At 47.3% G+C, this 27099-nt stretch overlaps 2 protein-coding genes across 3 annotated transcripts; one reads left to right on the top strand and one right to left on the bottom strand.

The window, feature by feature from the left end:
• Nucleotides 1-130: 130 nt before the first annotated feature.
• On the top strand, nucleotides 131-19203 carry OOEP (oocyte expressed protein). 2 transcript variants are annotated; one of them, XM_073789349.1, is made up of 4 exons: nucleotides 131-14878; nucleotides 15092-15724; nucleotides 15919-16098; nucleotides 19091-19203. In XM_073789349.1, exons 2-4 carry the CDS (start codon nucleotides 15175-15177, stop codon nucleotides 19093-19095), a joined length of 735 nt encoding a protein of 244 aa, XP_073645450.1. In that variant the 5' UTR covers nucleotides 131-14878; nucleotides 15092-15174; the 3' UTR covers nucleotides 19096-19203. The 2 variants fall into 2 exon arrangements, with proteins under 2 accessions (XP_073645450.1, XP_004329617.3); XM_004329569.4 differs by lacking the exon at nucleotides 19091-19203 and adding an exon at nucleotides 16434-18676.
• Nucleotides 19204-25324: 6121 nt separating this feature from the next.
• On the bottom strand, nucleotides 25325-27099 carry KHDC3L (KH domain containing 3 like, subcortical maternal complex member). The gene is made up of 3 exons (XM_033836629.2): nucleotides 26801-27099; nucleotides 26446-26649; nucleotides 25325-26200 (listed from the first exon to the last, which is right to left on the bottom strand). The coding sequence occupies exons 1-3, from the start codon at nucleotides 26967-26969 to the stop codon at nucleotides 25509-25511; spliced, it is 1065 nt and encodes a 354-aa protein (XP_033692520.1). The 5' UTR covers nucleotides 26970-27099; the 3' UTR covers nucleotides 25325-25508.

The following is a 27099-nucleotide window of genomic DNA, read 5'->3' as shown; positions in this document are numbered from 1 at the left end:
GGAGAAAGAGGGGAGGATTTGTCTGTATTCACGCGACGGGCACTCATCGACCTGCGCATCCTTCTCTACTGGTTCCAAGGGGAGCACCTGCAAACCCGTAGAGCATGTGGAAAAGATCCTAGGTGAGTGCTTGGTGGGGGCGCGCTCCACCCGCCGGCTCGGGCGAGCTCCTTCTCCTGCGCGCGCGCGCGGGCGCGCGCAGCCGGGGTACAGTCTTGCCCCTGCGCCCGGAGCAGCCCGGCCTGCCCCTCCGGCTCCCCCTTCCCGCCGCGCTCACAACCCAGGCACCAAATCGTGCACTTCGAGCAACTGACCAAGATCCTGCTGCAAGTGCAAACTCTCGACCCGAAAGGCCTGCCCAGGATCTTGGTTTTCCGGCCCCTGGAGAAGAACAGGCTCAGTCCATCGTCCTTTGCAGAAGGCGGCAACTGCTCGTCCGCGATTCGCCGGAGAGTGGGAATGCCCGCTGCGTGCTCCGGGCCGCCCGGCGGGTCCGAGGATGACAGCGGGTGGGGTGGAGACAGACCGGGGCTGCGGCCTGGGTTGGAGAGCCTTGTTTGCCTCTCCGCAAGGTCTCGGGAGCTTTCCGGAGCCCGCGAATGCAGCCTGCTCTGCCGGGCGAGACCACCTCCACAAGGGCCCTGAAGACCTAGCAGCGAGGTGAGAGGGAAGGGGAGAGATCGGTGTGTCCCTCTGCCCCCTCCCACCCTCTTTATACGAGATTGCGGAGATTTAAGGGAACGACTTGTCTGTCTTGTTCCTCTGTGAGCCTGGTGTCCCAGTTGCTCCTGGACCCCCTCCTCCAGGCGGCGAGGGCGGAGGGCTCAACCTGTCTCGCGGCTGGAAGGAGGCGGGGGAGGAGCGCTGGCCCTGCCCGATCCTCCCATCCGTCTGCGGTCGGTGTGTTTTCCAAACTTCCGGTTCGCGTCCAGGAGTTTTCCGGCTATGCAGACAGAATCCGGTGCCTGTGAGGCCTCCGGGTTTCAAGAGAGGCCCGAACCACTTCGGGCAAGGCCGGGTTCTGGGGCCGTGGCGGGTCGCCAGGGCCCGCAGAGCCGAGGTTACAACTTGCACTTCCAGCTACAGGGCATCTGGAGAAATTCCCGATCGTGGTCTGGGAGCGGCCCCAGTCCAGCCGAAGTAGTCCCGAGCCTCCGAAGGGTCTGAACACAGAGGATATCTGCCCATGGTCGTGTGCCCCAGTGATGCCTCAGGGCCGCTGCGGGATGCTGGGGGGGGGCAAGTGTGAACACGGCGTCAATCTAGGGCCAGGAGTGGCATCCCCACCACCCCGCCACTTGGAGCCGGTGTGTAAAATGAGGAACCCATTAAACCCGGGTCGTGGTGACTGGGCAAGTCTACCATCTCTCTCCCACCCTGCCCACAATCTCTAGGGAAACGGCTTTCCCTCCAGCCCATCAACACGTTAAGTGCGCTTCTTTGTTTTAGCTCTCCAGATTAGTGGGGATCCGTGGAGTAAATCGATTTGTATCAAGAAACAAGGAAAGCCAAAGCAAGGAGGGGGCCTGCGAACACTTCTCTCCAACTTACTGGGCCTGAACAGTTCGACCTTGGACTTGCAGCCCCCAGCCCAGTTTCACCTGGCAGGGGGCCGGCGGTTTTGCCGGTGCGTCAGCAACTAGATTCAGTTCGTCCCAGCGCCAGTCTCGAGGGCTTTCCTGGCCTCAGGTCTGAGCTACCCGCACAGGAGAGAAAAGCCGCCAAATTAGAATCAGAAGCGTGTGACAAGGATTTTAAAATAGGCACGAGACCACCGCGGCCCTCAAGCTGGCGAGGCCCGGCTCCCCCCACCTGCGGAACTCAGTCCACACTCTGGATGTACTGACGCTGAATGATCGTCCCAAAGATTTAGAGGCTCAGGAGTCAGGTTTAGGGGCTTTCCCGAAGGGACGGGAAGGGGATGGACAAACCTCCCTTCCCACACAAACATACTTGCGCAGAGGGCCCCGCCCGCCCAAGCCTCTCTCTTGGGTCCTGGCGGCATCGGTGCCACTCGACCAACACCTGCATAAATCCATTGTGTCCTTCCCTCGAGTAGCATCGTCCGTAGACTGTGATCTCCAAGGGGTCTTCGAAGCACCTTGGATCTCCTCGGGTCAGTGTTGAACCAGCGTTCTGTTTGGGGGAGGAGATCCACACGCCGGCCTGCATGGGGAGAGGGTGCTCAGGTCCGGAGAGCTGGGTCCCCGTGCCTGCGAGGCCGGGAGGCTGTTTTGCCAAAAGCCTTACTTTCGGTTGCAAGGTTCGTAGGACTCGCTGGCAAAATAACCCCTCTACACTCAGTTAAACAAGAATCTAGCCAGAGTTTGTTGGATTAACAATGATTACAGTATACTAATTAAGAAGAGAACAGTATAACTAACAAAGAATAGTAAAGACAGAGGTTTATACGTCACCGAATTGGAGAAGCACCTACATCCATATCCAAGCAGCGCTGCGAAGTCCCTGGAACGGCGACCTGGAGTCCCGATTGGAAGGTCTCGGGCGGTGCGTCCACCCCACGCCTGAGACTAAAGAGTACTGCTCAAAGGAGTCCTGCTTTTAATGCCAAGCCGCAAGCCGACAGTCACCAGCTTACGCGCAAATGTGCAGCTCTGGCTATTATCAGAAATGCTTTGCTCTCTAGTCGTTAAGTCTCAGGATATTCGCTGATCCCTGGGAAGCGGCCAGATTCCCAAGGCTCAGGAAGCTTCCTGACTTATTCCCTTCCTTATCTGTTGGTTCTCAGGCTTGCTAGCGCCGTTTCTGCTGGCCTACATAGTACAAGACTATTACCTTCCCCAGCAGAGGCAGGAGCCAGCGGCGCTCGGAGGAGGCCCCAGCCGCGGGAGGGGCTGCGGCCCGGAGGGAGCATGCTGCCAGCCTGGAGTGCTCGCGCCCTGGGCACGCACGCGGCTCACTCACCAAGTACCGCATCCACCAGCTCAGCCTCTCGGTTCAGACGTGGACCGGAAGCTTGGTCTTAAGTCTTCCGGCTCGAAAGAGCTCTGCGGCGTATCTCTCTGCTGCCTCTGCGCTCCCGCCGCACGACCCCTGCGACCCGGAGAAGCAACCGGACGGGAGGCCAGGTGTTCGGCGGCGCCCAGCCTCCACCTCCAGGCTCGGCAGAAACTGCCCACCCTCCCGAGGCCGCGGGTCCCTCCGAGTCACCGCCCTGCAAAAGCTGCCAGCGTTTGGGGAGGCGGGAAACGAAGACACAGCGGGCCTCCCTCAGACCTTGGAGGCAATCGAGGCCTCTCCAAGCATGATTCCCGTCCCTCACAGCCCAGGGGCGGTCCCGTCGGGAGAACAGCGGCCGAGGGCAGCAGCGAGCGGAGCAGGTGGCCTGCGCGGGAGACGGCTGCGGGTCCAGCGCGCGCAGATTACCTGGGGCCTCGTCGCTGAGGACTGCCCATGCAACAGCTCACCAGGACACTGAATGGGGAGAAGTTAGTCAACAGAGCTGCCTGTCGTTGAGACCACACCCACGAGAAGAATTCAGTGGAAGTGTGTAACTCTTGCCAGGGCAGAGAGTTGACAGAGCCTCTCTGAAACCCCAGTCCCAGGTGACCCTGGAGGACTTGGCAACATGCTTTCCACTATTCGGGGCTTTTTCCTACCTCATGTTTAATTCTCTTGCCCAATATTCATTTTATTTTACTTTTCCTTAGTCATCAGCTCTTGGTGTAATACAAATGTTCGACCATTTAACGTTTCATTTACAGAAATTATTTATGCCCTATTTTACCTTGTCTTGGAGTAGGGAGTTGCTCTTTTCCTAACAGCATGTGTTCACTTCATGGTTCCTTTATTTCCTCCAATTTTTAAAGACTGAAAGCATTTAACATAGAACTCTAGAGTGCAAGATATACCATTGGATATAGGTCATTAGCTTTTTTAAAAAAAAACAGAATTAGTGTGATTTATGTTTTATTTACTTTTATTTATTTTAAAAATATTTATTTATTTATTTATTTATTTATTTTGGCTGCATCGGGTCTTAGTTGTTGCATGACGTGGCGTCTTCAGTTGAGGCGCCGGGGATCTTTCGTTGTGGTGCTGGCTTGTCTCTAGTTGTGGTGTGTGGGTTTTCTCTCTCTAGTTGTGGCGCTTGGGCTCCAGAGTGCATGGACTCTGTAGATTGCAGCACGAAGGCTCTCTTGCCAGCTCAGTAGTTGTGGGGCGTAGGCTTAGTTTCCCCACCAGGGATCGAACCCGCGTCCCCTGCATTGGAAGGCAGATTCTTTACCACTGGACCACCAGGAAAGTCCCTCATTAGCTTTATATGTAAAATATAATTTAAATATTATTTAAACTTTAAATTCTATACCCAAACTATTCATCAACTATAAGGGAAAGTTAAAAATATTAAACATGGGGCTTCCCTGGTGGCGCAGTGGTTGGGAGTCCGCCTGCCGATGCAGGGGACACGGGTTCATGCCCCGGTCCGGGAAGATCCCATATGCCACGGAGCGGCTAGGCCCGTGAGCCATGGCCGCTGAGCCTGCGCGTCCGGAGTCTGTGCTCCGCAATGGGAGAGGCCACAACAGTGAGACGCCCGCGTACCGCAAAAAAAAAAAAAAAAAAAAAAATTAAACATGAAAAACCTTAAAAACATGGCAGATTTAAACACGTGGCATTCATCAAACACCCTGCCAAAATCCCTCTAAAAAAGAGATTATTAAAAGACATAAATGCACAAGGGTAAAGGATGGGTGTGTACACACACACACAAACACACACACACTGACACATACTGCAAGCTAGAAAGCAGATGAGAATGTGATATTTGGTTTAGACCAGAGAAAATGGAAAACTAAGCCTTGAAGAAGGCTGATTTGTTCTGTAGAATCCCAATGTGCTTCAGAAATGAGAGACATCAGGTTCCTCTGAAAGTGGGGATGAGGGTTCAAGAATCGTGTGAATGAAAAATATTGCTGCCCTACCAGTAAACAAAGGATATTGCAGTCATCAGTCCATCACATTACAGCTGCCTGGACCGCCTGGATGGTGAGCCCTGAGGGGACTCAGGATGGAAACAGGATGCCCACCATCAAACTCGTAGCCACTGCAGCCACATCCAGTGGTGCACCCTGAAGGACTCAGGGTGGGAAAGCACAGGATACTGGCCCCAGATAGCTGAGGTGCGTATCAAAGGAACGATTTCAGCGAGCCCAGACTCTTGCATCTTCCCATACACAGAAAAGGGCTAAATTCCTGAAGTTGAGATGTCTGGTTTTCTTTAATTAACAGTAATCTTTTGATGCTCTGACTACTTAGTCTTTGTTGCAAAAATTCCTATATATCCTGGCTCCTCCCTAACCTCTTCAGAGCAGTCCCTCTGAGCCATCTGAGATGCTGCCTCCCAGGCTTGAAGTCCTCAGAAAGTTTGCCAGATAAAACGTAATTCTCAACTTTTAGAGGGTGCATTTTTTTCAGTCGACATCAGCAACCCTTAGGAACAAGGCCCTGCTCTATGTTAAGTCTATGTCTTAACTTGCCCTCCAGGTAATTTTGTTGTAGCTCAAGTTTACAAACTATTGAGATATGTTATTTAACAATGAAACCCTTGAATCAACAAGACTAACCCTCTCCTTACAAAGCTGCTAATCAAGAGTTTGAGATCAACTCTTAAACAGGAACAGGCATATATAATGAGCAGATTCTCCAAGGAAACCTCTAACAGAAAAGAGACAAAAGAGAAGAAAAAAATCTGTGAAAGCAGATACAATGTAGTAAACAGAAGAAGAATTCAAAAGGCTAATTCGGGGGACTTCCTTGGTGGTGCAGTGGTTAAGAATCCATCTGCCAATGTGGGGGACACAGGTTCAATCCCTGGTCTGGGAAGATTCCACATGCCATGGAGCAACTAAGCCCACGTGCCACAACTACTGAGTCCGCATGCTGCAACTACTGAAGCCCACATGCCTAGAGCCTGTGCTCTGCAACAAGAGATGCCACCGCAATGAGAAGCCCGCGCACTGCAACCAAGAGTAGCCCCTGCTCACTGCAACTAGAGAAAGACCGCGTGCAAAAATGAAGGCCCAATGTAGCCAAAAAAAAAGGTTAATTCACATATCTTCTGGAAGATATTACATTCATGAAATAAGAAAAGATTATATTAAAAAACTAAAAGTTTCATAAAATAGGAAAGAAAAATTAAAAAAATATAAGAACAGTCTAGAAGATCCATCATAGCAACTAACAGAGATTTCAGAAAATAAAAGCAGAGAAAATGTTGGGGAGGGAATTAAGAAATAGTTTGAGAAATTTCTCACAATTGAAATGGCCTGTGTTTGCAGATAGAGAAGGCACACTGACTGAGTAACAGAAAATTACACCAGCACATCATCAGGACACTAAAGGACACACAGAAGATCCAAAACACATGATTTTGGGGGGCCATTGGGGTGGGGTGGCTTGAAGCAGGACCTCGGTCCTCGTCTTCTTTGAAGAAACAATTCAACAGAGAGACGGATTGTAAAGCAGATAGAGTGTTTATTAGAAAGCGAAGTACTGTGCGAGGTTAATGCGCAGGCTCAGAGTGGGATGCGCCCCAAAGGGGGAGCTTCAGTCACTTACAAGGCGGCAGTTTTCCGGGTTCCCTGGCCAGTTGCCATACTTGTGTCCATATTTGGTGTGACTCAGGGCCCTCCCCACGTGGATGTGCATCTTTCAGACAAGATGGATTTCATGCGAGGGTTTCTGGGAGGTTGACAGGACATATTATGTGCTGGCGCCCCTTCCCTTCTTTGACCCCTGAGGAGACTTCCATGCATGTGTGTGGTCTGGTAGGCCTCCTTGACCACAAGAATGAGAAAGATGTGTCTGCCTTATCTCTTGCTCAGGCAGGGGCCAGCTCCTCTCTGTTCCTGCCTTTATCCTTGTCTCAGAGTGTCAGCGGAAGACCAGTTCTAGCTGCTCAGCCTGGGGCCCAGCTATTTCCTGCCTCTCACCTACAGACAGAGACAGAAGAAAATGACACAGAAAAGGAATGGGAACCTATTCTGTGTGACCCTGTAACAGTGGATATTACACATTTGCTAAAATCCATAGAATGGTCAACATCAAGAGTGAAGGGTAATGTATTAAGTATGGACTTTGGGTGACAATGATGAGTCAGGGTAGGTTCACTGATTGTGTACAAATGCCCCACTCTGGTGGGATGTTGACAGCAGGGGGGGCTGTGATGTGTGAGGGGGAAGATGGTGTGAGATAGGAACTCAGAGCTCAGTTTTGCTGTGATCCTAAAACTGCTCTAAAAAAGTCTGTATTTATTATTATTATTTTTTAATAAATTTATTTATTTTATTTATTTATTTTTGGCTGCGTTGGGTCCTTATTGCTGTGCATGGGCTTTCTCTAGCTGCGGCCAGCGGGGCTACTCTTCATTGCAGTGCACAGGCTTCTCATTGTGGTGGCTTCTCCTGTTGCGGAGCACGGGCTCTAGGTGCGTGGGCCTCAGTAGCTGTGGCTTGCGGGCTCCAGAGCACAGGCTCAGTGGTTGTGGCGCACGGGCTTAGTTGCTCCGCGGCATGTGGGATCTTCCCAGACCAGGGCTCGAACCCACGTCCCTTGCATTGGCAGGTGGATTCTCAACCACTGCGCCACCATGGAAGTCCTAAAAAATAAAGTCTTAAAAAAAAAGGAATAGGAATCAGAATGGCATCTCGGTTCTCTAGCAATGTTAGAGGCCAGAAGACAGTGGAGAATTGCTGTAAAGATTCTGAAGGAAAATTACTTAAGACGAGGATAATGTAACCCAGCCAAATTATGGACAGACGGAGAATTTAAAACATTTTCAGACATCCAAGTGTCAACATCAAGGCACTTCTCAGCCAAGAACAGGAGAATGTATCCTACCCAAAGCAGTCAATTGATGACAGACTCCATTCAGAGGACACGCAAGCAAAGCACCGTAGTCTCTGCAGGGAGCATTGAGGCTGAGCCCCCAGCCCCCATGTCAAGCGCTTTTGAATATTTACATTCCTAGGTCTCTGTCGGAGGCCTTGGGGAGAGCTCTTCTCCAGGAGCTCAGGAACCCCTGCGGAGGCATCCTCATGGGGAGAAGGGGGAACCGGGAAGACACCTCCCCACTCTGGCTCAGTATCTGGTACTTTTCCACTCCGAGACCTTCCTCTTTCCCTCCTCCTCTGCCCCTCACCCATCCCAGGATCGTAAAACTGCCAGAGCCTTTTGTTTTCCCTCGATTGTGAGACACCTCTGTGCTGATCTACCCAACCTTGTTCCGTGAGGGAAGATGGAACAGGGGGCAACACTTCCTCAGGTTTAGCCTCTTAGCTTGTTGCTTTAATCAGCTACCCTGACTCTTGGCAGCCCCATTCTCTCTCCCAGCTCAGCTGAGCCCGACAGCCTCCTTTCCGCGACATACCTAACTGCAAAAGCCATTTCATGTAATTTTGCATGAGTGATCTAGACAAGCTCTTGGGTTTTTTGTTTTTTGTTTTTTTTGAGGTATGCGGGCCTCTCACTGCTGTGGCCTCTCCCATTGCGGAGCACAGGCTCCGGACGCGCAGGCTCAGCGGCCATGGCTCACGGGCCCAGCCGCTCCGCAGCATGTGGGATCTTCCCGGACCGGGGCACGAACCCGCATCCCCTGCATCGGCAGGCGGACTTTCAACCACTGCGCCACCAGGGAAGCCCCAAACAAACCATTTTAACCAAAGTTATGATCCTATCTAAGCCTCCAAACGATAAATTATTAACATAAAAGGATGTTATAAAATATCAACATTTAGCCCCCAATTTTGAAAAGGAAGAACGGGAAAAGCTGGTTGTACCCTCTGCTCAGGTAATCTCTGGCCCTCTCAACATGGCACCTGGTGGCTCCAGATGATTTCAAATGGCTATTTGCTAAATTCCTCCATGAAACTACCCAACATGGAAAAGACAAATTGGTTATTATCGTAAATCAACATTGATGGAGAAACTTTAGAAAGAAAACTAAGGCTGTTTTCAGATTACGTGCCACCTGTCAACACCATAAGACTGAAAAAAACATAAAGGTGGGACATTGCCAGGAAGCAAAGCCTCAAGGGCCCTATGAAGACCTTCAGATGGGCTATCCAGCTTTCACCCTTCATGGGACTTGAGTATGTTATTATATGTCTATTTCCAGAATGAGTTGAAGCATTTTCTTGCTGAAAAGCTATACACCCTTTGTAGTCACTAGAAAGCTGCTTGATTTTGTGTTTCCAACCTGGGGCATCCCAACCTTTATATCAAGTGATTGAGGCACACACTTTACAGAAACCTTTATAAAAGAACTTTGTAAGGTGTCATCTCTTATTCAAAAACTACAGTTTCTGGAAAGGTCAAAAGGAGGAATTAACATCCTTAAATTAAAATTAGCACAACCTTCACAAACTCTTCGAGTTCACTTGGCCAGAGGTACTCCCACTAGCCCTTATGGCCATGCTGTCCTCTCCCTCAGGCACGTACCGCTTATCCTCCAATGAGCTGGTACCTGGGAGGCACGTATTTAGAGACTGCATTTCTGACACTAGACTCTGCCGACTGCACGCAGACAGGGCAAAACGCGGCAAGGGACTCACGTACTGTGCCCAGTCCTATCACAAGAGGTCAATCAAGACCACCCTCCCACGGAGCCTTCCTAAACAGCCTCTTCATGATCCTCGGCCAGGAGATTCCAGTAACAGGAAGAGATCTCAGAGGAAAACTGCTCTTGAATCTCGCTGGAAGGGGCTTTATCAGGTACTGTTAACACCAGGGAAACAGTGAAACCCCAGGCAGTCAATATTCGGGTTCATGCCTCTCAACTAAAAAGGCAATTCACAATTGCACACAACTGGAAAACTACTCCAATATGGGACCTCAAACTCAGTACTCTCGGAGATCTTCCAGAAGCCAATCTCGGGAAGCAGACAGCTAGCCCAGACCTCTGGAACAAATAGAGGGCCACAAATAGATCTTGGTCTGCTGTCGGACTAAGAGACCTATCTAATTGCTGTTTTCTGTTTTGTCTGTTTGTTTATAATCATTCTTCTCATTTTCTAAAGACCCCTTGCTGTCATCCACCCGTAATGGACGCTTTTCTCTTTTCCCTCCTTATTGTAACTGTTAGGTCAGAACACACTCATTCTAATGCTATCCTCAGATTATCCTGAACAGTAACCGCTGCCCTCAGTCTTACTGACTGCTGGATATGCTGTCCATCACCGACCCCCATGATAAAGACATCAGAATTACAGCTGACGGTGTTTCCATTTGCGCCTATGTGGACAACTGACCTTAAATCAATCTGTGACTCTGCTAGTGTCCCTCTCTCCCAGAAGAAGAACCAATTATTACAAGCTACTGATTGACCCAAGGTAATTCTAAATTTAGATTCAACGATCTTCACAGCACGATGGGCCAAATATCACTTGGAAGAGACTGAGAGAGATCCAGATATGTCACCCAGCTAATGTAAGGCCCTGGCTCCAACTTCACGTCGTGAACTCCATTTTTTCCCGGATTTCCACATCCCTACTGGATACTGCTTCCTTTGTGGCCATATTGCCTGGTCCTGTTTGCCTCAGACTAACATTTCATGCACTTCAGGAATAGTATTATGAGACTTGTCTGTATACAGAGACCCTAATTCTATAAATCATCAAGGCTGGAAATCCTGGCCCAGACATGGGTGCCAAAATGAGGCCATTCTTGATTATTCAGGCACACAACCTAGGGGAATTACTGACTGATTATTTATGAGAACAGTCAAAGCAGTGTCCCCATCGGTAGGAACCATACAAATAGAAAAGATGGGAAGAAACCTATCACAAACTTTGGCAGAAGTTATTAATGATACCAGATGGAACAGAGATCAGTCTCAACACATTGGCATGAGTAACAATGGACAATTGCATTGCTGTAGATTCCTTATTGGCTAGCCATGGTGCTGTCTGTGTCATTGCTTATACTTCTTGTTGTACTTGGATCAATGAAACAGGCAAAGTGGAACAAGCTATGTATCACCTTAAGGAAAAGGCACATGACTCTCATGTTCTATTGGATTTGTTCTCTTGGCCTAGGAGGAGCAGTTAGGATAACTGGTTCCAAAGCATTTTACAGGGATTATTAATTCTTGGTTTTGTCATAGTTAAAGAGAAACCAAAATGGAAGCCACAGTTTGAATACAGACCTAGACCAAACACTTAAGAGTCATCTAATCAAAACTTAAAGCTGTCCTGATTTCCCTGAAATGATGACTCTGACCTTAAACAAAACTTAAGCTTTCTTCATGTCAGCATAACCTAGCAAATCAGCTACAGTAAAAAAGTAAGCTTATGTAATACTACCACTCTAAAAGGAATGTAAGTTTCTGGCAGCCAATTAGAATCACAATACAAAACAATGTACCTCCTCATGCTTTATAAGCTGAGCTGTAAGTGCTCAGAGTGGAGCTTTAAGCCACTTTTGGTTTGGAAGTCTCCCTGTTTGTGAACGGTTTGTTTCTCACTTAATAAAATATTCATCTCAAGTAAAGCTCTCTGAATTTTCTTTTGACACATTCTATCCAGAGTCTTAAATGCTTCTACATTCGTTCTCTCATCAGTTATCTCCATGATGATACAACAAAAAGGGCAAGAAGATCTTGCAATGCAGTTGGCCATGCAGACAGCTGAGCCATCTCCAAGCAGTGAAGACCTGGATCTCTGGCCTTCCCTGAATTCGTCAACTTCCAGCAAATGAGAGAACTGTCAAAAACAGGGGCCAAGAAGCTGAATATACAGACAATGGCCAGACTAAACATAAAAATAGAACTCTGAGCCACCATCTTCAGCATGCAGTCCAGGAAGCCAAACAACCCCTATGGCAGCAACACAAGATGTCCAGGACTTGATTAATAACTGACAGCTTCGCTAATTTTTGCCCTTGGTGTCAACTGAGGACCAACTGGGAAAGCCAGATACGCACCCCCTAACCAATCACATACGATGCCCCGCTTCTAGTAAGCCCACCTACAGTTTCCCCAGGCCCACACCTACCCCCTTCAGGCACACCTTTTTTCCACTTTATAGAAAGTTTTCCCGCTCCTCTGCCTGCTTCTGACACTCCGCCAAACACAAGTGATGGTGGCTGACTCCCTTTTACTATAGCAAGCTCTGAATAAAGAGCCTTCGCTTGTCCCCACTTGGGTGATCTTTATTTCCACACAAGATAATCCATGAGTTGATACTTTTTGAAGTTGTATATAGGATAAGTATATTGGTCATTCATTTATACTATCTTCTCTACCTTTGTATGTTTGAAATTTTCCACAATAAAATATTTAAAATATTTCAAAAATGTCAATGTCATTAAACAATAATAACAGCAACAGAGAATGACTCTATATTAGCTATACATTATTGGAAAAATTGGGGAAAATGAAATTGTATCATATATTAGACAACCGTATTAGACCAACGTTAAATTTCCTGAGTGAATAATTTCGTATGGTTATAGAGGAGAATGTCCTTGTTTTTAGGAGATAATGTTGAAGTACTTGAGATAAAGTGTCATGATGCCTGCAACTTACAAACAGTTCATGAAAAAGGATGTGTAGGTAGAGAAAACAAACGAAGCAAAACATTAACAACTGGTGAAACTAAACGAAAGGTACTGAGTGTAAATTTAATGTTCTTATAATTTTTCCATTGGTTTAGAGTTTTTCAAAATAAAAAAGTTGGTGCAAAAAGAGCACAATAAAATACCTGTAATATTACAAAAAAAATAAAAGCAAAAACTCCCAGATCCTTATCTATACATTTTTTTAATGGAAGGATAACTGAAAAAAACTAATAATAGTTAACTATATCAGGGAGGAGCAGACAGGATGGATGAGAGGGGATTGAAAACTAGATTCTTCAGAATGTACACTGTCCATAATGTTTTAAAAAGGTACTTTGTAAATTACTGTTATATTCCAAATAGCCTGTCAGTGATGATTTTCATTTCTTGCTTTACTTGAGTATTATTTAGTAGTGTGGTATAATATCTCCTTATTTATTAGTTTACCCATCCATCCATCCACCCAGGGGAACTGGTATACAGTTACTGTTTGTAAATGCACCTAAACATTACAAGATTGTCCTCTATTGTTCAGAATACAGCTTTTATTGTATTCTTTTTCTGCATAATTGCTCCTCGTCTGACAGTGATTTAATATCTCCTTATTAGTTTATTTTCCTCATTTTGACCACTTTTCTCTAACTATCTGGGACGTACTCTTTGATGTTATTCTTTGGTACAAAACAACTGGGTTCATTATACTTTGTAACATTTTTCATTGTATAGAGATGTCGTCTTAGGAACTGAAGATTACAAGAAGTGAAGTGATGAAGAACAAAGATTCTCAATGAGAAATTACAAAACCAGTTCACTCATATACTATTGACTGAACCCAAATACCCTCAGACTGGTTCTTCGAGGGCTAAGCAGATAAAATGAAAGCAAGCGATCCCCTGGAAGTCTTCTTGCTAGTATTTTAAAATTTTTTATGGGGTGCAGAAATAACTTGCATTCGGTCACACACTTGTGATAAAGTGTCATGATGCCTGCAACTTACAAACAGTTCATGAAAAAGGATGTGTAGGTAGAGAAAATAAACGAAGCAAAACGTTAACAACTGGTGAAACTAAACGAAAGGTACTAGAAAATGCTGGAGCCAGTATTCAGATCATGACTCTGTCCCACCAATCAGAGTCAAAGCAGGAAGCCTTGGAGGTACAGAGTGACAAAACTGATTCATCTTGTCAGATTCTGCTAAAGCCTAAAAACCTTACAATTCTGTTTTGAAGCTGGCATGGGTCAGCTAATACAACTCAAGGCTTGCCAAGTGTAGGAAACTTAACATGGGGGTCTCTGCATAAGACCCCAAATGACTACACTTCCAAAACAAAACTGAATCGGAAATAAACTTTGCCATCCAGATGAGAATGCCAAAGGAAATTTTCTTGACCTTCCCTTTCTCACATATGTCTTGATCTAATGATGAACTACCACAAACCAGCCTTGTGGCCAACTCATGCTACATGCAGGAGTCTGAAATTTTTCAAGGATGTAATTTGAAGAGGCCTCAAGTTGGATGCATCCCGAAGAGAATGGCTCAAGGAAAAAATTATCAGTTTATAAAAGGATGAAATCATATCCCTACATTATGCCCGATTTAAAAAATTAACCCCAGGTGGTTCAAGAATTCAACCGTTATGATGGAAACTTCAAAAGTATAGTGAATGTCTTTAGACCTCAGGGCGGGAAAGGATTTCTTAAGCAAGACACAGAATGTACTTACCCTAAAGACTGATAAATCTGACTATACTAAAATTAAGAATTGTATTCATCAAAAGAAACCTTAAAGAAGGCGAAAAGACAATTTAAACTAAAAAGATATTCACAGTATACACCATTGAGAAAGAATTAGTAAGAGATTAAGGGAGAATATATGAGAGAACTTTCATACACTACCTTATATCCTCAAGACTTTTTGTTTACAATATGTATGTATTATTATGTTGACTTTTTAAATTAAATTGAATAAAAATATCCACAAGTTAGATTCAATATCTCCTCTCAGACAACTGCTGAGGCCTAGATGATGCAGATGAGGGAATTCAGTACATTAGTACCATCCCCCTTATGTAAATAATCGACACTTTCCGTGAAAAATATTTAAAAAACAAACACTTCGTAACTAATTGTAAGAACAAAGTCGTTTGTACAGCAGACGCTGTCTATTCTAAAACAACTACCAAACTTGTAGAAATGCACTAGGAGAAGTATAAGAACACGCACGGGTGACACACCGATTTCAGGACATGATTTCCTGCGGCGAGGGAAGGAAAGGTCTCCACCGACATCTGTTTGAAAGGTGAGAGAGCGGGGCAAATGTGGGAAATATTAACATCTTGTTAAATGGGGGGTGGGGGGTACATGAGTGTTATACAACTTTTTTAAATGTGTGAAATCTTTCACAATTTAAACTTTTAACTAAAATTAACATTGGGAAGAAATGTGCATCAACACTCGTCGTCTCTTAATTTTGGAAATAAACGAGATTTGTCTCCACTTGCTACGTTTCTAGAATGCCCACGTCTGACGTCTGTATTATAAACACGACGCACTTGTTTGAATGATTCTGAAGCGGTAACGAACCAGAGGCAGGAGATGAAAGAGAAGATGCACATTCCACGAGCCCGCCCTCGGCCTTACCCTCCTCGGGCGCAACCTTTGAACCTGGACCGGGCCTGGCTGGGACCCCGCTCCAGCCAACCACACCGTCCATCAACCCCGGCGCCTCGGGGCCGGGCGTTACCTGACCGGGCGGCGTCTCCGAGAGCCGCCGGGGTTCCGGGCGGAGGAGAAAGCGGGGCAACGCCACGCGTGGCGGTACGAAGAGTCCCCGGAGCCCTCGCCCACAGGGCGGCCCGGGAGCAGGGCGCAGGCGCACCGGAGGGGGCGGAGCCGGCCGCAAGCCGTAAAGGGCCCAACTTCGCGCCTCCACAAATCCCGCGAGAGCTGCTTGCCCCTTACCCGCTGGCTGCCGGTTCGAGCATGGTCGACGACGCGGGCGCCGCCGAGGGCCGGGGGGACGGGCTGCTGGGGTTCCTATTTACGCCGCCACGGATTCGCTCCCGGCCGTGGTGGTTTCCTGTGCAGGAGCTGAGGAACCCGCTGGTGTTTTCTTTGGAGGCGTGGCTGGCCGACTCGATCTTCGGTGCGCGACCCGGGGCGTGGTGGTGGCCCCCCAGTCGGGAGAGGCCGCCGAGCCGCGCTCCGCAACCCTTTCCGGACGCGCGGGCCGCGTGTGATGCGCTGTGCCTGGCTTCCTGCCCTGCCCGTTCCGTCCCCTTCGGGCCAGCTCCTCCTGCCCTTCTCCGTGCCCCGCTCAGTCTCTCCTTTCGCGTTCAGGCCCGGACCGAGCCGTGGTTCCGGAAATGGAGTGGATGAGCCAGGCCCTGCTGACGGTGGACGCAGTTCACGCCGGGAAGTTGGTGGAAATCACCGTCTTCGGGCGGCCAGCTGTCCAGCGCCGGGTGAAGAGCGTGCTCCTGAGCCTGGCGTCGAGTCACCGGGAGAAGCGTGCCCGAGGTGAGGGGCATGGAAAACGTGCGTGGGGAGGGAGCCACGGGGGAGCCCCCTGGCCATACCTGGTCTGCTCACAGCCTCCGTCTTCCCAAAACTCCCAGTATGCTACACGTGGTCCCTGGGCATCCCTTGTGAGTGGAGTCCAAGCAGGACCCTGGGAAGGTAGGCTGAGATGGGATGCATTCAGGCCCCTCACTGCCCGTGCCAGCCTCCGCTTGGTCGCGCCGCTGTTTCCAGGTCCTAGGTTCAGAGCTTCCACCCCGAAAAATGATACTGCCAGCACACATCCACCCCCATGAAGGAGTAGTTTGAAGCAGTGAGCATTTTTCCTTCTCCAGCTGAGAAGATGGAACAACTCGAGGAGTTCTTGAAGGCCCAGGCACCACGTCCCCAGGTCCCCCAGAGTCCTGTTGCATAAGTGTTCTCCGGGGCATGAGAACAGTCCTCCTTCTGCTACTAAAGTTCAGGAGAAGCAAATATCCTTAAATCTGTGCATTTATTTTTTTCCTGTATCTTGATGGACAGTGGTTTGATTCTTTTGCTGCAAACGTGAGTTTGTAGTGCCATTCTAGTAAATAAATGAATTTCCTTTTTTCCAATGGCATAAAGATCTTGGCTCACTCAAAATTAAGCAAATTTATAAAAGATTGACTCTGTTCATTCATATCTTGATGTGAGAGGCTGATAGGTGGAGGGTTTATTTTTGTTTTCTTCTTAGTTTCTATCATTTTGAAACTACTAACCCTTTTATGATTTTATGGTCAGAGTCAGGCCCTCATGCACAGGGGGCAGAAATGCAGGGTCAGTCTGCTTTGGGTTTCTTTTGCATCATTTGTTCTCAAACTTTAATGTGTGTAAGGATCACCTCGAGAGCTTGCTAAAACACAGTTTCTTAGCCCCTTTCCCACTGATTCTGATTCAGTACATTGAGCCCATGAATATGCATTTCTAACAAGCTGTTAGGTAATGCCAGCGCTTCTTCTCTGAGCCTCTCATTTTTAAGCAGGTGTTTGGTTCCTGAGTAGCAACCAGTGGGCCCGTGTGTTTTCTTGGAGTGGAGTCTCTGACCATGCACGTGGGTGGGCATTCCAACATGCAAGCTGAGGCGATCAGCATTCATTCTGCTGGTGCTGTGATTTACCAGAAGGAGCCATGGTAATGGGCAGCTTGTGCATTGGCAGGTGGCCTTCCAGCCGGCTGTCTCCTCTGCCCCCCTCCCTAAGCAGGTGTCCTGCATGGGCTGGGTTGTTTTTCCATTACCCTTTACAATGCTATGACCAATCTGTGCAAAACAGTTCCAATCCCATGGTGCTTCCACTTTCAGGAAGCAGAATTCTTGGAGGAATGATTGCCAAGAGCTCTGTGGCGTTAGACACAAAGTTGGAGTTGATTTAACTCATACAGTTTCTTCACCCCTTAGCAGTGATGGATTCTAACCGTTTGCAAGGATTTTAAACACACAGATACACAAATCTTTGATTACAAGGGATATTGAACGTTATTCTACTTCACGTTTCTGTTAAATGCTTTTATACATTTTTCTTTATTCATTTCTGTCATTACTTCTTTCAACTCTGAAGATAAGGATTTTTATTATCTGTAAAAGCTTTTGTAACAAATAATGGTCCGTTACACCCAATACTGTCCACCCCTTTGCTTCTCAAATTTTTTGCATACAGAAAATTTTTATTGTATGTAGTTAAACCAATTACTGTTTTCTGTGTGATTTTTTCCCCTCATCTTCCATTTTACATTTAAGCTTAGAGTGCCTACTTTTTCTCCTTTTCTAGAAATTTGATGAATATTACTACAGGTTTTTCCTGGTGGGATTTTTACGAAATCATGAAATATTTTTGACTGTTCAACATTTGGAGGAAGAGGATTATGCTTAATACTTGTCCAGTTTTCCAAAAATTATTCAAAACTAAGTTAGTAAATGATCCTGTTCTCTATCCTTTATACACGTTAACATATTGAAGTCTTAACCCCCAGTACCTCAGAATGTGACTGTATTTGGAAATAGGGTCTTTAAAGAGGTAATTAAGGTAAAATGAGGTCATGTGGGTGGGCCAGTATGACTTTTTTTAATAAGAAGAGTAAATACAGACACAGATATGTGCATACACAGAGGAAAGACCAGGTGAGGACACAGCAAGAATACGGCTATCTCTGCAAGCCAAAGAGAGAGGCCTCAGAAGAAACCAAACCTGCTGACACCTTGATCTTGGACTTCTAGCCTCCAGAACACTTAGAAAATAAATATCTGTTGTTTAAGCCACCCAGTTAATTATTTTGTTACAGTAGCCCTAGCAAACTAATGCAACATTTAATATCTAAAAAGGGTAGTTGCTCTGTCATTCTAACTTTCAGAATTTGGGAGTAATATTAGCTATATATTTATTGATAAGAGCTTGTATCACATACCAGGCCCTTGAGCTAAGCACCAAAGTAGGATTCTTAGAGCCTAAGTAAATTGCTGAGATCACAGAGCTAGGACTTGGGGGTGGGTGAGATTTGAACCAAAACGTTGAGTCTAGGATCTTACCTCTATAATATACTTTCCCACGTGCTTTTATTTTTCTCCACAGCTGAATTTCAGCTCATTCTCTTTGTGTGTGTGTGTGTGTGTGTGTGTGTGTGTGTGTAAGAGGAATTAGAATACACTTAATTTGTTAAGACTCCACAGTATTTGTTATTCTATTGAGGGACAAGACAATGTTTTTTTTTTCCTAACAAGTTGCTAAGGTAGAAGTATCTACTAGTACCACACTGAAAAATAGCATTGTTGATTTTTCTGATGATAAACATACTTACATCCTCAATATTTTTAAATAAGGCAATTTAAAAAGTATTAAAGTAATTACTCAAAAAATCTCACTGCTCATATAGTCCTTTCCAGTAGCTTTCCATTACTCCAAATATTTCTCTATAATTTTAGTAAACATCTTATTTATGTATAGCATTCCATTCATACCAAAACCATGTTCATCCACAGTGTGAAAAGATTCATCAAACAATACAAAGGGGACACATGCATGTAGCCAGCAGCCAGAGAAGAAAAGATACTACCAGCACTCCAGAAGCCCCCATTTTTGCATCCTCCCCAAGGATAACTACTGTTGTGACTTAACTATAAATGGACTCAATCTAAGATTTGTCCATGTTGCCAGCAGGTGTAGTTCCATTGTATGAATAAACCTTAATTTAGTTTTCCATCCTGTTGATGTGCATTTTGGTTGTTTCCTATTTGGACTTATAATGAATAGGGGTACTATGAAAATTGTTGTACATGACTTGGTGCATGCATGTGTGCATTTCTCTTGAGTATATGTCTGGGATTGGAGTTGCTGGATTATAGGACGTGCATAAGTTCAGGTTGCTAAGGTGATTGAACCAGTTGACTTTCAGCAGTGTATGGGACGTCGAGTTGCTCTACATCTGTCAACAGTCGATTTTTATTTTGGAGAATTTAGGTATTAGTGCTATTGCACTGCAGTTTTAAAAAATCTAATCACTTAATTGGTTCCATAATATAAAATTGTGAGTGTACAGTTCGCTTTCTTTCTTAGTAAACTTACGAGTTGTGCCACCATCAGCAGAGACCAGTTTGGGAACATTTCCATCACTTCACAAAGTTCCCTTATGCCTGTTTGCAGACAGTCTGCTGGCTGTCTCCACAAAGTTGCCTTTTCTGAACATTTGAGATAGGTAGAATAATATTCAATGTAGTCTTCTACCTCTGACTTCTCTATCTAGTTGGACTGTCTCTGCTTTTTGATTGGGGGATTTAATGCATTCTAATTTAATGTAATCATCAGTATGATTGGATTTCTGTCTGCCATTTTGCTTTGTTTCCCATCATGTCTTTTGTTTTTTTCCTCCATTTTATGTTAGATAAATTTTTATACACTTTTTTTTTAAGATTTAATGTTATTTGTTTTTGACTGCGTTGGGTCTTTGTTGCTGCGCATGGGCTTTCTCTAGTTATGGCGAGCGGGGGCTACTCTTAGTTGCAGAGCGTGGGCTTCTCATTGAGGGGGCTTCTCTTGTGGAGCATGGGCTCTAGAGCACAGGCTTAATAGTTGTGGCACAGGGGCTTAGTTGCTCCGTGGCATGTGGGATCTTCCCGGACCAGGGCTCGAGCCCATGTCCCCTGTATTGGTGGGCAGATTCTTATCCACTGCGTCACCAGGGAAGTCCCTGTGTACACTTTTAAAGTGATTTTTTTCGCCTTTGTTTTGCCTTAGGGATTAATAAAATACTCATTACATTCTGCTTCAGATTAGTGAAAAGGAGGGAAGGAGGAAGGAAAAACAGTTGAATAAGTGGAGACACTATGTTCTTAGATAGCAGAGTCAAGTGTTGCATGTTTGTGGTCTGTTCTTCCCAGAACTCAGTGCAATTCCAATTATAGTCACAACCAGTTTTTAGGGGCTGAGGCTGTAGGATGAGAGTCCTTAAAGTCTGATTTTACATGTAATTCAGAGGGACCCAAAAAGGCTATAATAAGGTTTTTTGGGGTTTTTTAAAAAATATTTATTTATTTTTGGCTGCGTTGGGTCTTTGTTGCTGTGTGCGGGCTTTCTCCAGTTGCAGTGAGCAGGGTCTACTCTTTATTGCAGTGCACGGGCTTCTCATTTCAGTGACCTCTCTTGTTGCGGAGCACAGGCTCTAGGCATGCGGGCTCAGTAGTTGTGGCTCGTGGGCTCAGTAGTTGTGGCTCGTGGGCTCTAGGAGCGCACGCTCCAGTAGTTGTGGAGCATCGGCTTCATTGCTCTGCGGCATGTGGGATCTTCCTGGACAGGGCTCGAGCCCGTGTCCCCAGCATTGGCAGGTGGATTCTAAACCACTGCGCCACCAGGGAAGTTCTATAATAAGGTTTTAACTAGGGTCTAGTAAAATATTCTGATTAGGTAAATAGGGCAGATGTGTATTAACTAAACCGAAGTACGCAGGTGGACATAACAGAAATAGCCTGTCACTTATGCTCCACAGCGATGTTCCCAAGATTTCCAGAGAACCCATAAACAGCTGAAATTGTATTCTTTGATACCTTTAGTGAGCACACTCAAAGACACTGTCCACACTAAATTATTTGCTGCCAACCAGTTTACCCTGCCCCCAAAACGTGTAGACAGGATTCGCTCTTCTCAAACTGCCTGCAGTCTTCTTCCTTGCTTACAAATCCTGCTCTTATTTTTTGATGTTTCCTCATGGTTAGATCTAGGTTATATATTTTTGGCAAAAATACTGGGTAAATCATATTTTGTCTTTCTCAGAGCATCACATAAGGAGGCACATGGTTTGTTTTGGTTTTTCCCCACTCTTAGTGATATTTTAAAAGGCCATGTTTTGATTAGAAGTGTGGAGTTGAGAAATTTTGATGAGGGAAATAGTGCCAACCTGGTGTAACTACAGTGGAGTGGCAGGAGGACCTGGGGCAGACTGTCAGCGTGTGCTCCACAGCTGAGCCCAGACGTTTTCCACACAGTCTGTCAACAGTGAACCTTTTTCTTTGGTGCCTCTAGTCAGCCTATTCAACAACTGTTCACACTGGGGCTTCCCTGGTGGCGCAGTAGGTAAGAATCCGCCTGCCAATGCAGGGGACACGGGTTCGAGCCCTGGTCCGGGAAGATCCCACATGCCGCAGAGCAGCTAAGCCCGTGTGCCGCAACTACTGAGCCTGCGCTCTAGAGCCCGTGAGACACAACTACTGAAGCCCACATGCTGCGAGTACTGCAGCCTGTGCGCCTAGAACCCATGCTCCTCAACAAGAGAAGCCACCGCAATGAGAAGCCCGCGCACCGCAACGAAGAGTAGCCCCTGCTCGCACAACTAGAGAAAGCCCTTGCGCAGCAACAAAGACCCAATGCAGCCAAAAATAAATAAATTTTTTAAAAAACTGTTCAGACTAACCTCTTTACTAGCCCTCATACATTTTACCTGCAAAAATGTACAAGTAAGAGTCACTGTTTCCAGAATTCTTTAGTTTTTTTAACTTTAAATAATTGAAGTATAGTTATTTATAATATTATTATTAGTTTCAGGTGTACAACATAGTGATTCAATATTTTTATAGCTTATACTCCATTTAAAGTTATTACAAAATAATGGCTATATTCCTCTGTGCTGCACAAGAGATCCTTATTGCTTATCAATTTTTAAAAAATAAATTTATTTATTTATTTTTGGCTGTGTTGGGTTTTTGTTGCTGTGCGTGGGCTTTCTCTAGTTGTGGTGAGTGGGGGCTACTCTTCATTGCAGTGCCCGGGTTTCTCATTGTCGTGGCTTCTCTTGTTGTGGAGCATGGGCTCTAGGTGCACGGGCTTCAATAGCTGTGGCACGTGGGCTCAGTAGTTGTGGCTCACGGGCTCTAGAGCTCAGGCTCAGTAGTTGTGGAGCACGAGCTTAGTTGCTCCACAGCAGGTGGGATCTTCCCGGACCAGGGCTCAAACCTGTGTTCCCTGCATTGGCAGGTGGGTTCTTAACCACTGCGCATCCAGGGAAGCCCAGGAAGCTCGCTTACCAATTTTATACATAGTAGTTTGTATCCCTTAATCCCATCCCCCTATCTTGCCCCTCCCACTGCCTTGTCCCAACTGGTAACCACTAGTTTGTTCTCTGTATCTGTGAGTCTGTTTCTGTTTTGTTACATACATTCGTTTGTTTTATTTTTTAGATTCTACATATAAGTGATAACAGTATTTGTTTTTCTCTGACCTATTTCAATAAGCGTAATACTCTCTAGGTCCATCCACATTGTTGCAAATGGCAGAATTTCATTCTTATGGCCAAGTAATATATCATTGTGTGTGTATACATATATATATACACACACATATATACATATATATAAATATACACACCACATCTTCTTTATCCATTCTTCTGTTGATGGACACTTAAGGTTGCTTCCATATCTTGGCTATTGTAAATAATGCTGGTATGAGAATTGGGATGCATGTATCTTTTCCATAGGAGACTTCTGTAGTTTCTGCCTTCGTTCCTTGACAACTTCCATGAACGGCCTTGGGCCTCAGTTCCCAAACAGAATCTTCCTATCTAATCTCCATCTTCTTTTAATGGGTAAAATACATTCTTCTGTGTATATAGTATCCATGTCATTTAAGGAATAAAATGAGCACTACAGCATACCTTAATAGAATAAGATCAATATTTTGGGAAGCCATCTGTATACACCTTTTCCCTCAACTAATTTTGTATGCATTTTAATAAATTGCAAGACTGCCAATTGAACAGTGAGTAGGTTAGCCCTCTCAGATATTAAAACACTGTATAAAGATACATAGTTAAAACAGTGGGGTAGATAGAAAAAATGACACACATGGACGTAAAATAGACTGGTAACCTTGAGTTTGGGTGAGTGAAGCCAAAGTAGCTCTCGTACCATGTAGTACGAGGATACTTGGTGTGGCTATTTTGTAGGGCAGTTTGGCAATATAAAATCTGAAAGGGGCTCATTCTTTAACCAGCAGTTCCACTTCTAGGAAGTTCTCTTAGGGAAATATTCCAACGTGGACTCAAGGATGCACGTAGAAATTCAAGACAGCAGTTTGTAATTGAGTAATTGGAGAAACAAACTAATCAACCACTAAGGGAAGGGCTAAATCAAACGGTACCCATCCTGAGAAAAATCAAGCTGCTAGAAGAAGGGGAAAAAAGGTGTGTACAATTACGTAAAAGTGCAAGTTAAACTGTTACTTCCGTAAGACAGTAAGCTTGAAACGGCAGATAGGAAGGTCTGGGGACTTTGATCTGGGTGAAAACTTGGATGTCACTGGTCCATGCCCTGCTTGGAGAGGAAACCGGTAAGGTTTTTTTGTTTTGTTTTGTTTCTTAAATCAACACTTTATAGGCATAAGGAGTTTTACCTAAGTGTCATCACATCTAAATGCTTTTATTTAAAGTTCAGTCTCCTTTTCTTGGCTCATCTCCAACCAAGGATGTTTACTGTATCTTACCATTTTCTTTCATAAAATCATCTCAGACATGTCTATGTGTGTATATATAGGGTATATTAAACCTAGTTTCAGGATAGTCACAGACTCCTAAATGTTCCATTGGTTTGCTACCTGCTGTTCAGTAATCTTTCTTGTAAAGGACAGAATTTGATGCTCTGGTCATGTGGGTACTACCCAGAGGGGGGAAAAAAATCAAGATTGAGTCTTAATTCTACTCTGATGTAGCCTCAGTTGAAACTTTGAGTCTGCATTGATTTTGAGTCTAAATGTTTAAGGTTCACTCAGCCTTGCCTCTTCTGAAAATAGTTAATAGCCTATTTGTAAATTCAGCTTTGCATCTTTATTTCCCTTGTTATAAACTAAAGGCTTATTCAAAATTGGAGTCATCATTACTGGTGACCAAAGGGTCTACAATAGACATACCACTTCCTGCTCTTTAAAATTAGGTTTCCTTGGATTTTTAAAATGAAAATTTTCATAGCACTAAATTGACTTGTGCTATTTAAAAAAAAAATCCTAACACCCAGCTGTCAACAGTTTACTTCTAGCCAGGGCACCAGCATCCCAGCCAGCAGCCCGGAACAGGAAGCCAAACTGATAGAGATGCTACTTCTCTCTGCGGTGGTACTCATAGTACAACATGTGAGTGTATAAAGTTAACATGTTGTACATCTTAATTTACACTGTATTATATGTCAAATATATTTCAATTTTAAAAAGTGACAAGGAGGGCTCCCCACTGCTGCGGTTACTAGTTAGCAGGGAAGAGTCACCAGCACTGCTTGTGTCTCGCTGGCTCCAAACATCACTGGAGGTCGAGTGACCCGGGCAGGACTTGGAGATGACAGCTGCGCTGTCCTGGCCATTTCAGTTTTCCCCTAGTCGCCAGCAGTTGCCCGAGCTGGGAAGTCTCTGCTTGCAGCGCTATGATGTGCCCACCCGTGAGGCCCGTTGAAACCAAGTTTTCGCATCCCTTGTCTCTGAGTAGAAATATCTCAGGCTTGGAAAGGTTTCCCATGAGGACAGACTCCACGGCCGGAGAGGTCCCTCACCTTGCAAAGCCAGATGCGCGTGGTGAAGGAGCACAGGGGAAGCACCTGCCGGAGGCGCGAGAGACTGCGGCCCCGGGCGGCTAGAAAGCTCTCACCTGCCTCTGGGTAGAAAGCCACCTGGAGCAGATAGTGGTTGCTGGAGCGACGTGCCTGTCTCTCCCCTTCCCCCTGCCAATTAACAGACGTTAGGGAAATTCGATGCTTTATTAGAACTCTTTAGATTCGTGTTTGCAAACATTTAACAGGGAGTGGCGGGGAGCGGGGAAGCCAAGAACAACCCACACCATTCTTTTCTCAGCTTCTGCAGCAGGATAGGGTTCCAGGAGGGGCTTCCACTTTGACCTTGCCTGGCTCTCTTGCTCCTGGGCCCGAAACGCGTTCAGAACCTGGTAACCGGACCCTGGATAGCTTCGGGGAAGCTCTGGGTGGCCGCCTCCCGGGCTGCGCCGGGGGACCGCTGGGTGGCCGCCTCCCGGGCTGCTCCGGGGGACCGCTGGGTGGCCGCCTCCCGGGCAGCGCCGGGGGACCGCTGGGTGGCCGCCTCCCGGGCCGCGCCGGGGGACCGCTGGGTGGCCGCCTCCCGGGCCGCGCCGGGGGACCGCTGGGTGGCCGCCTCCCGGGCAGCGCCGGGGGACCGCTGGGTGGCCGCCTCCCGGGCCGCGCCGGGGGACCGCTGGGTGGCCGCCTCCCGGGCAGCGCCGGGGGACCGCTGGGTGGCCGCCTCCCGGGCCGCGCCGGGGGACCGCTGGGTGGCCGCCTCCCGGGCCGCGCCGGGGGACCGCTGGGTGGCCGCCTCCCGGGCCGCGCCGGGGGACCGCTGGGTGGCCGCCTGCCGGACCGCGCCGGGGGACCGCTGGGTGGCCGCCTGCCGGACCGCGCCGGGGGACCGCTGGGTGGCCGTCTGCCGGACCGCGCAGGGGGACCGCTGGGTGGCCGCCTGCCGGACCGCGCCGGGGGACCGCTGAGTCCCGCCCTCCCGGGCTTCGCCGGGGCACAGATGGGTCGCCGCCTGTCGGACTGCACTGGGGGACCGCTGGGTGGCCGCCTCCCGGGCAGGAGGCTTCTCAGAGCCTGGAAGAAGAGCAAAGAGAGGAGGTCGCACCTGTGTCCCACATACTCTCCACATAAGGAGTTACCCCTTCGGGCTGCAGGGCTGGGAGCCCGGAATCTGAGAGAACGAGGTCAGTTTGCTCCTCTGGATCCCTTGCAAAGAGGAAACCTTCTTCCAGTCGAATTAAGAGGATGAGACCGCTGCCCCGGCACAGCCAGGACGCACCAGAATCCCTCCCAAGGAACCCGGGGCCTGCCTAGGGTACCTTTCATTGTTCCCGGCCCCGTACTTTGCGCCCGGAGTTGGCGGTGATAGTCAGCCAAGTTCATGATCATCGTGTATACATCCTTCTGGTAATAAGGCCGTCCAAATATCAAGATCTCAGCCTCGCCGTCCGGGTCCCACTGATTAACGTGAAGCAGGGTCTGCGACACACACTCGACATGCGGGATGTGCTCTCCGCCCAGGCCTGCGCAGGAAGCAACGAGGTGCTGAGCAGTGGGGCCTGGGAGGGGAGGCAGCGGGGGCCCGGATGCGAGCCAGAGCCGCGAAGAGGCTGCCTGGGCGCGGCCAGCCTGCGGTGAGGGGCGGCCTCGGCCTCACCGCTCGGGCCCGCTCACCGAAGATTGCTTCCACCAGCCAGGCCTCCAGATGAATTGCCCTCGGACTCTTCAGGTACTCGGAGTGAAACCAGTAGGGCCGCTTGGTGAGGTTACCGAGCACCTCGAAGAGCGTCCCTTCTCGCTGTTCCAGCTGAACGAGCGTCGGAAACCGCTTGGGGGCGGCCATGCCACGGCGAGCCTCGCAGGGGGCTGTGGGTCCGCTGCCAATCGCCGGCCGCGCGTGAGACACGGCGCCGCAAGGGCCCACCGGCCTTATATCCAGGGCTTTCGGCAAGCCCCTCCCCCACCCGCGCCCT

The sequence above is a fragment of the Tursiops truncatus genome, chromosome 12 (assembly GCF_011762595.2).
Source record: "Tursiops truncatus isolate mTurTru1 chromosome 12, mTurTru1.mat.Y, whole genome shotgun sequence".
Lineage (NCBI taxonomy): Eukaryota > Metazoa > Chordata > Mammalia > Artiodactyla > Delphinidae > Tursiops > Tursiops truncatus.
Note: the sequence above shows the minus strand (reverse complement) of the source record. Positions and strands in the feature narration are given on the sequence as shown.